General features: G+C 30.7%; 1 protein-coding gene across 1 annotated transcript in view; it reads left to right on the top strand.

Annotated features, from left to right (window-relative positions):
• Positions 1-1,454: 1,454 nt before the first annotated feature.
• Positions 1,455-9,944, top strand: part of LOC139763330 (glutamate receptor ionotropic, delta-2-like) — a 135,100-nt gene continuing 126,610 nt past the window's right edge. The window contains exon 1 of the mRNA XM_071689351.1: positions 1,455-1,542. Coding sequence (XP_071545452.1) covers positions 1,455-1,542 — 88 coding nt within the window. The remainder of the gene's footprint in view (positions 1,543-9,944) is intronic.

Raw genomic sequence — 9,944 nt, 5'->3', positions numbered from 1 at the left:
CAATCTTTCCTCACTTATTCTCTCCATGTGCCCAAACCATTTCAAAACAACCTCTTCTAATCTCTGAACCACACTTTTTTTCATCACCACACATCTCTCTTACCCTTTCATTACTTACTCGATCAAACTACCTCACACCACACATTGTCCTCAAACATCTCATTTCCAGCACATACACCCTCCTCCGCACAACTCTATCCATACCCGCGCCTCGCAACCATACAACATTGTTGGAACCACTATTTCTTCAAACATACCCATTGCTGCTTTCCAAGATAACGTTCTCGGCTTCCACACATTTTTTAACGCTCCCAGAACTTTCGCCCCCTCCCCCACCCTATGATTCACTTCCGCTTCCATGGTTCCATCCGCTGCCAAATACACTCCCAGATATCTAAAACACTTCACTTCCTCCAGTATTTCTCCATTCACACTTCCCTCTCAATTGACTTGTCCCTCAACCCTACTGTACCTAATAACCTTGCCCTTGTTCACATTTACACTCAGCTTTCTTCTTTCACATACTTTACCAAACTTATTCACCAGCTTCTGCAGTTTCTCACCCGAATCAGCCACCAGAGCTGTATCATCAGCGAACAACAACTGACTCACTTCCCAAGCTCCTTCATCCACAACAGACTGCATACTTGCCCCTCTTTCCAAAACTCTTGCATTCACCTCCCTAAGAACTCCATCCATAAATAAATTAAACATCCATGGACACATTAGCACCCCTGCTGCAAACCAACATTCACTGAGAACCAATCACTCTCTTTTCTTCCTACACGTACACATACCATATATCCTCGATAAAAACTTTTCACTGCTTCTAACAACTTACCTCCCACACCATATATTTTCAATACATTCCACAGACTATCTCTATCAAGCCTTCTCCAGATCCATAAATGCTACATACAAATTCATTTGCTTTTATAATTAATTCTCACATACACTCTTCAAAGCAAACACCTAATTCACATATCCTCTACCACTTCTGAAACCACACTGCTCTTCCCCAATCTAATGATCTGTACATGCCTTCACCGTCTCAATTAATACCCTACCATATAATTTACCAGGAATACTCAACAAACTTATACCTCTGTAATTTGAGCACTCACTTTTATATCCTTTGCCTTTGTACAATGGCACTATGCAAGCATTTCGCCAATCCTCAGGCACCTCACCATATGATAAAGTACGCAAAGATTCCTTATGGAAGATGCAACGAAAATATAATGGTGCAGGACGAAGGCTACAAGATGCAGCGAGATGGCATACGTGATTTAGTGAGAGAGAGAGAGAGAGAGAGAGAGAGAGAGAGAGAGAGAGAGAGAGAGAGAGAGAGAGAGAGAGAGAGAGAGAGAGAGAGAGAGAGAGAGATACATGATGATAACAGTCAGGTCGACACCTTTCAGGTCGGGATGGAGTCAGTTCGGTGCTATGTAATCATGCTGGCTTTTGCGGTGTTGATTAATGCTTTACCCAGAGTTAATGAGTATGTGGGTGGACGCCTGGCCAAGGTGGATGAGGCTCTGGGTATGATGGTTGGTCATGTGGTGAAGGAACATATCCCTGGCTGTCAACTGGTGTTTACTACCACTACAACACGTTCATCTATTTCTTCCAGTATGACCAGGTGATGTATCATATTCATTTGGACCGTAGTACTTAGATAGACCTGTTTATATCTCGACTGACTGCTGTTGTTATAGTCACGAATCCTGTATCTTCCCATCATGGAGGGAATCAAGAAGTGTCTGGTTCTTGCAGTCACATACATACGCGTTGCTGTTCTCTCCCCCGTGCAACGTATATCGGTACTTCTGCTTTACAGGAATCTGATCTGTGTACATTAAAGCAGGCTTATATTGAACCTGTTTGAAGATCATTTACTCTGTCACTTTCTGTATGTGGTTTAGTATGTGTTATCGTATGTGACAAACAAGCAAATGCGCTGCAATTCCTGTGTTTGTAAGGTAACGGTTTGCCAGACCGGCGTGGCTGAAACGTGTCGGTAAACAACTCACTGAATGTTGATGTTCAGAACGAGACAACTTCATTTTGGAAGTGAGATGGTTACATTTTCCCTGTTGAAAGCGAGAGACAATGATGGACAAGTGGTGGAGTCAAACATTCACCGGGAATTCTGACGAGAACAGGAACCATTCGATCCTTCTATGAAGTTCATAACAACGTTGTGAAAGGATTGATTGAGCTCTCCTCATGTGTTGCAAGTTTTACATAGAATCTGTTATCTAATCTTTGATAAGAGCTTCTTATTTATTTTGCATTATTCAACTTTTTTATAATATGCATTAATTTGTTTCATTACAAGAAACTTAATATAGTTTAATATGAAATTCAGACACGCGAGTATGAGAGGAATGGTGGTGGTGGAGGCAGGGAGGGCGTTGTCCCAGGATCAGCTGGCCCAGGAGCACCTCCTGCAGGGGCTGTGGGGGGACACCAGGACCACCTGCCGTGCACTCATCCTCGACCTCACCTCCTCCAACACAGACAACAACAACAGTACCCACCTCGCCCTCAGGTAATGTGTGTGTGTGTGTGTGTGTGTGTGTGTGTGTGTGTGGAGCTCCCACAATGAGATGGGACGGATCTCAGTCCATTACTGAGAGATGTGTGTACGAGGCAGATATTGGTAATTGCCAGGGCATCACTCTCACTAAACCTTGAGGATAATGATGATGATGATGATGATAATGAGGAGGAGGAGAAGGAGGATGATGATGTTATGATGAGGATGATGATAATGATCATGATCATGATAATGATCATGATCATGATAATGATAATGATGATCATGATGATATATGATGATAATGATCATCATCATGATCATGATGATCATGATGATAATGACAATGATGATGATGATGAGGATCATGATGGTGATGATGATCATGATGATGATGATGAGGATCATGATGGTGATGATGATCATGATGATGATAATGATCATGAGGATGATGATGATGATGATTATGATGATTATGATTATGGCGATGATAATGATCATCATCATGATCATGATGATCATGATGATAATGACAATGATGATGATGATGATGATATGATGATGATGATGTTATGATGATGATGATGAGGATCATGATGGTGATGATGATAATGATGATGTAAAGATCATGATAAGGATGATGATGATGATGATGATGATGATGATTATGACGATGATATGATGATTATGATGATGAGGATGATATGATGATGGTGATGATGATGATGATGATGATGAGGATGATGATGATATAAAGATGATGATGATGACATGATGATGATGATGATATGATGATAACGGTGATGATAATGATGATGATATGATGATGATTATATGATGATAACGATGATAATGATGATGATATGATGATGATTATATGATGATGATGATGTTATGATGATGATGATGATGATGATATGAAGAATATGATGATGATCATATGATGAATATCATTATGATGATGATTTTGATGAAGATGATGTTTATGATGATAATGATTATGGTGATGAGGATAATGATGACATAATGATGATGATGGTGATATGATGGGGATGATGGTGATAACATGAGGAAAATTATGATGATGATATGACGAAGATGAGGACCATATGAGGACGATAATGATGATGATGATATGGTGATGATGATGATATGATGATAATGGTGATGATTATATTATAAAGATGATACAATGATGATGATATGATGAAGATGATGATATGTTGATGATGATAATGATGATGATAATGATGATGATGATAAAGATGATAATGATAATGATGAAATGATGGAGATGATGATGATGATGATGATGATGATGATGATGATGATGATGATATGATGAATATTATGATGATAATGATATAATCATGATGATTATGATGATGATGATGATGATGATGATATGATGATAATGATGATGATTGATGAAGATAAAGATGATAATTGTGATGATTATGATGGTGATGATGATGATGATAATTATGATGATGTTCATATGATGATATGATATTGTAATATGATGATTATATGATGAGTATGATATGTTATGATAATATGATATAGTATATGAGGTGATGATAAGATGATTATATGAGATGATGATGATATAGATGATGATAAGTGAATATAATGATGATATTTAGATGTATGAGATGAATGATGTTATAGATGATGATGATGATAATAATGATATATGATGTGATGATGATGATGATATGATATATGATATGATATGATGTGTTGAGTATGATGATATATATATGATGATGATTAATGATTTATGATGATATGATATGTGATATGTGATGATGAATGAGATGATGATGATGATTAATGATGATGATGATATATATATATGATGATTATTATTAGGTGATGAATGATTGATAAGTGATATGATTATGGATTAAATGATATGATGAAAGATGATAGAATGATGTATTGATAATGGATGATATGATTGATGATGATATGATGGATGATGGTGATATGATATATGATGGATGATAATATGAGTGATATGAATGATATGTGTGATGATGATGATGATGATGTGATTATTGATGATGATATGATGATGATGATTATGATGATGATGATATGATGATATGATATGATAGGATTATGTATGATGATGATGATGTATGATAATATGATGATAATGTATATGATGATTATGATATATGTTAATTATAATGATGATGATGGATATATATGATGATGATGATATAATGATATGATGATAGATATGGTATGATGATGAATTAGATGATTGATAATGAATGATGTTGATATATTATGATATGATGATTAATAGTATAGTGATGATAGATATATAGATATGATAATATGATATGATGATATATTATTATATTAGTGATATGATGTATGATATGATGTTGATATTAGATGATATATGATGATTATATGATGAGAATAATGATATGATATGATATGATAATGATGATGGTGATATATAGTTATTATTAAATAGATGATGAATGATGATAATGATGATGATGATGATTGATAATGATATTGATGATTGATATGATGGTATGATGATATGATATGATGAAAAGTGATGATGATGATGATGATTGATATGATGATATGATTATTATATATATGATGATGATGATATGATGAATGATGATGATGATATGATTGAGATGATGATGAATGAATATGATGTGATATGATGTATATGGATGATGATATGATTGAGATTATATGATGATAATGATGATATATGATATGAGTTGATATATAGATGGATGATATGAATATGAGATTATGATGATGATGTGATTGATGATGATGATGAGGATGATATATGATGATGAATAATATGAGATGATGATATGATGATAATTGATTATGATATGATATGATATAATGATGTATATGATGATTGATATGATGATGATGAAAGATGATATGATGATGATATGATGATGATGATAATGATGATGATAATAGTTGATGATGATGATGATGTAATAGTTAGATGATGATATATGATGTTATGATGATATGAGAGATGAGATTATATATGATTGATGGTGATTGATTTAGATGATGATATATGATATGAATGATATGATGTATGATATGATTGATGATATGATTGAATGATGATTGATGAGATATGATATGATTATATGATGATGTATGATGATAGATGTATGATGATGATGATGATATATTGATAATAAGATGATATGATGATGATTATGAGAATGATATGATGATGAGATGATATATATGATGATAGATATGGATGATGATATGATATGAGATTAATATGATGATGATGATGATGATGATATGATGTATATGATGATTAGTGATATGATTAGATGATGATAGATGATATGATATGATGAATATGATATGATGATATGATATTGAGATATGATGATGATATGAGATATTATGATGATGATATGATGATAGATATGAGATGTTGATGATATGATATGATGATGATATGATATATGATGATGATGATAATGATGATAATGATGATATGATATGATTTATGATGATGGATGAATGATATGATAATTATAGATGATGAATTAATGTGATTATGATGATATGATTAATAATGATGAGATTATTGATGTATGATGATGATATGATGTGATGATGATATGATGATGATGATGATGTATGATAGATGATGAGTATATATAATGATGATGATATGATTATGATATGTTATGATGATGTATGATGATGATTAGATGATATGATGAATATGATATGATAATGATGATATGATTGATGATATGATATAATGATGATATGATGATATGATGATGATTTGATATGATGGTAATGATGATGTATATATATGATGATGATATGTAGATGATGATGATAGATATATGATGATATGATTGATGATATGATGTATGATGATGATTGATATGATATGTAGATGTATGATGATAGATGATGGATATGATGAGATGATGAATGAAGTTATGATATGATATGATATGATGATGATATGATATGATATGATGATATATGATGATGATGATGATTATATGATATGGATTTGATGATGATATGATGTATGATATGATAATATGATGATGATATGATATGATGATATATAGATATATATGATGATAGGATATATTGATGATGATTATGATTATGATATATGATGATGATGATATGATGATGATAGAGATGATTGATGATGATATTATGATATGAGATGATGATTATGATATGATATATGATGATTTATGTGATATATGATGATTATATGATGATGATGAGTTATTATGAGGATGATGATGATTATGATGATATGATGATAATATGATGAATGATTGATGATGATGAGATGATGATTATGATGATGATGATATGATGATATGTGATATGAATGATATGGATGAATGATTTGATATGAATGAGATTATAATGTAATGATGATAGATTATGATTAATGAGATATAATATGTATGATGATGATGTATAATATGATGATGAGATATGTATATGAATTGATTATATGAGTGTGATGATATTATGAGGTATATGATGAAGAGTAATGTGTTGATATGATGATAATATATTTGATGATATATGTATGAAAAGATGGTTGTATGTGATAGAGTTATAGATAGAGTATGATATATATAGATGATGATATATATAATATTTGAATGATATGTGAGTTTATATAGATGATATGAATTATATTTTAGATAAAATTAGTATGATAATATGATATATGGATAGATTATATTAAATTGATATTTATGATGTATATATGTATATATTATATGATGTATGTAGATGATGATGATATAATGATATGATGATGATTGATAGATGATGATGATGATGTTTATGATGATGATATGTATAATGATTTGATGAATGATATTGAAATGATATGTATATGATGATGATTGATGATGATGATGAATTTGAATGATGATGTATGATTATATGATTGATGATGATTATGTGTGATGATATGATGTTATGATGATATGATATGAGATGTGAGATAATGATGAGATATTATGATTAGATGATGATGATGATTTATGATATGATATGATGATGATGATATGATGATATTATGATATGGATGATAGATGATGATGATTATGATGAGATGATAATATATATGATGATTAATGATGATATGATGATTATATGATATGATGATGAATGATGATGATATTGATATATGATGATGTTATATGATAATGATTGATATGAGATGATTATGATTATGATGATGATGTAATGTAAGATTGATAGATGATGATGATGATGATATTGAGATATATTATATGATTGATGATGATAATGTATGAGGTATGATGATATGATGAATGATGGATTATGATAATAGATGATGATGATATATTATGATGATGATTATAAGTAATGATGATTGTGATGATGGTATGATTGATATGATGATTATGATATGAGTTATGATGATGATGATGATAATGATGATAATGATGATGATGATTATGATGATATTGATGATGAGATTGATGATGATGATGGATGATAATGATGATGGATTGATAATGATGATAATGATTGTGATGAATGGATGATAATGATGATAATAATGAGTGTAATAATGATGATAATGGATTAATGATGATGATGATATTATGATGGATTGATGATAATGATGATAATGATGATGATGATGATGATGATAATGATGATGATGATGATGATGTGATAATGATGATAATGATGATGATTGATAATGATGATAATGATGATGATTAATGATGATGAGGTGATAAATGATGATGATAATGATGATGATGATAATGATGATATTGATAATAAGATGATTATTATGATGATAATGAGGGATAATGATGAAAATGATGATTATGATGATTGATAATGGATGATGATATATGATGATGATGATGAGATGATAATGATTAATGATGATGATAGATGATGATGATAATGATGATGATGATGATGATAATATGATGATATGATATGATGATGATGATGATTATGATTGATGATGATATGATGATGAAATGATATGATGATGATGATATAGTGATGATGATTATGATGATGATATGATATAGGATGATTATATGATATGATTGATGATGATATGATGATATGAGTAAATGATGATGATGTATGATGATAGATGATGATTGATATGATGATAATGAGATGATGATGATGAATATGATATTGATGATATGATTATGATATGTGATGAGAATGATGATGATGATGATGAGATGATGATATGATATATGATGTAGATGATTGATGATATATGATGATGATGATTATATGATTGATAGATGATATGATATATGATGTATATGATGAATGTTTATGATTGATGATGTTAATGATGATGATAGATATAATGATATGAATATGATTGATGATATTGATGATAGATAGATATGATGATGATGATATGGTGATGTGATGAATGATAATGATATGATATATGATATATGATGAATATTTGATGATATGATGATTAATGATGATGATGATGATGATGATATAGGTATTGATATATGATATGATATAATTATTGATATGATATGATTGATGATGATATATATGATGAGATGATGATGATGATGAATTGATGGATGATGATATTATGATGATGATGAATTGAGAGGTGATGATGTGATATGATTTGTGGAAGATGATATTATGATGATGAATGGTGATGATATGATGATGATGATGATTGAGATGTATGTATTGATTTATGATATTATATTTGATATATGATATGATGATATGAGAATGATGATGTTGATGAATGATGATATATGATTATGATGATGATTATGATGTTGATGATGATGATGATTTGATGATATATGATGAGATGATTATGATGATAGATAAAGAATAATGATGATATATATATGATGATGATGATATATGAGATGATGATGATGATATGATGAATGAGAGATGATATGATTATGTTATGATATGATTGATGATGATTATGATGATGATGAGGAATATGATGATGGTATGATATGATGGATGATGGTGATGATATAGATGAATGTTGATGATGATGATGATGATGATAGATGATTGATGGATTAAATATGATGATGATATTGATGATGATGATGTTATGGGTATGATGATATGATATATGATTAGATATGATTATATGATGATGTATATGATGAATGATGATGATGATGAATGATGAGATGATGGTATAATGATGAGGTGAATGATGGATGATGATAAAGGATATGATAGATATATGATATATGATGATGGATGATATTAGATGAATGATGATGATGATGATATGTGATTATATGATAGATGATGATGATGATATATGAGA

This window comes from Panulirus ornatus, chromosome 46 (genome assembly GCF_036320965.1).
Source record: "Panulirus ornatus isolate Po-2019 chromosome 46, ASM3632096v1, whole genome shotgun sequence".
In the NCBI taxonomy this organism is placed as follows: Eukaryota; Metazoa; Arthropoda; class Malacostraca; order Decapoda; family Palinuridae; genus Panulirus; species Panulirus ornatus.
This window is presented reverse-complemented; position numbering and strand designations above follow the sequence as displayed.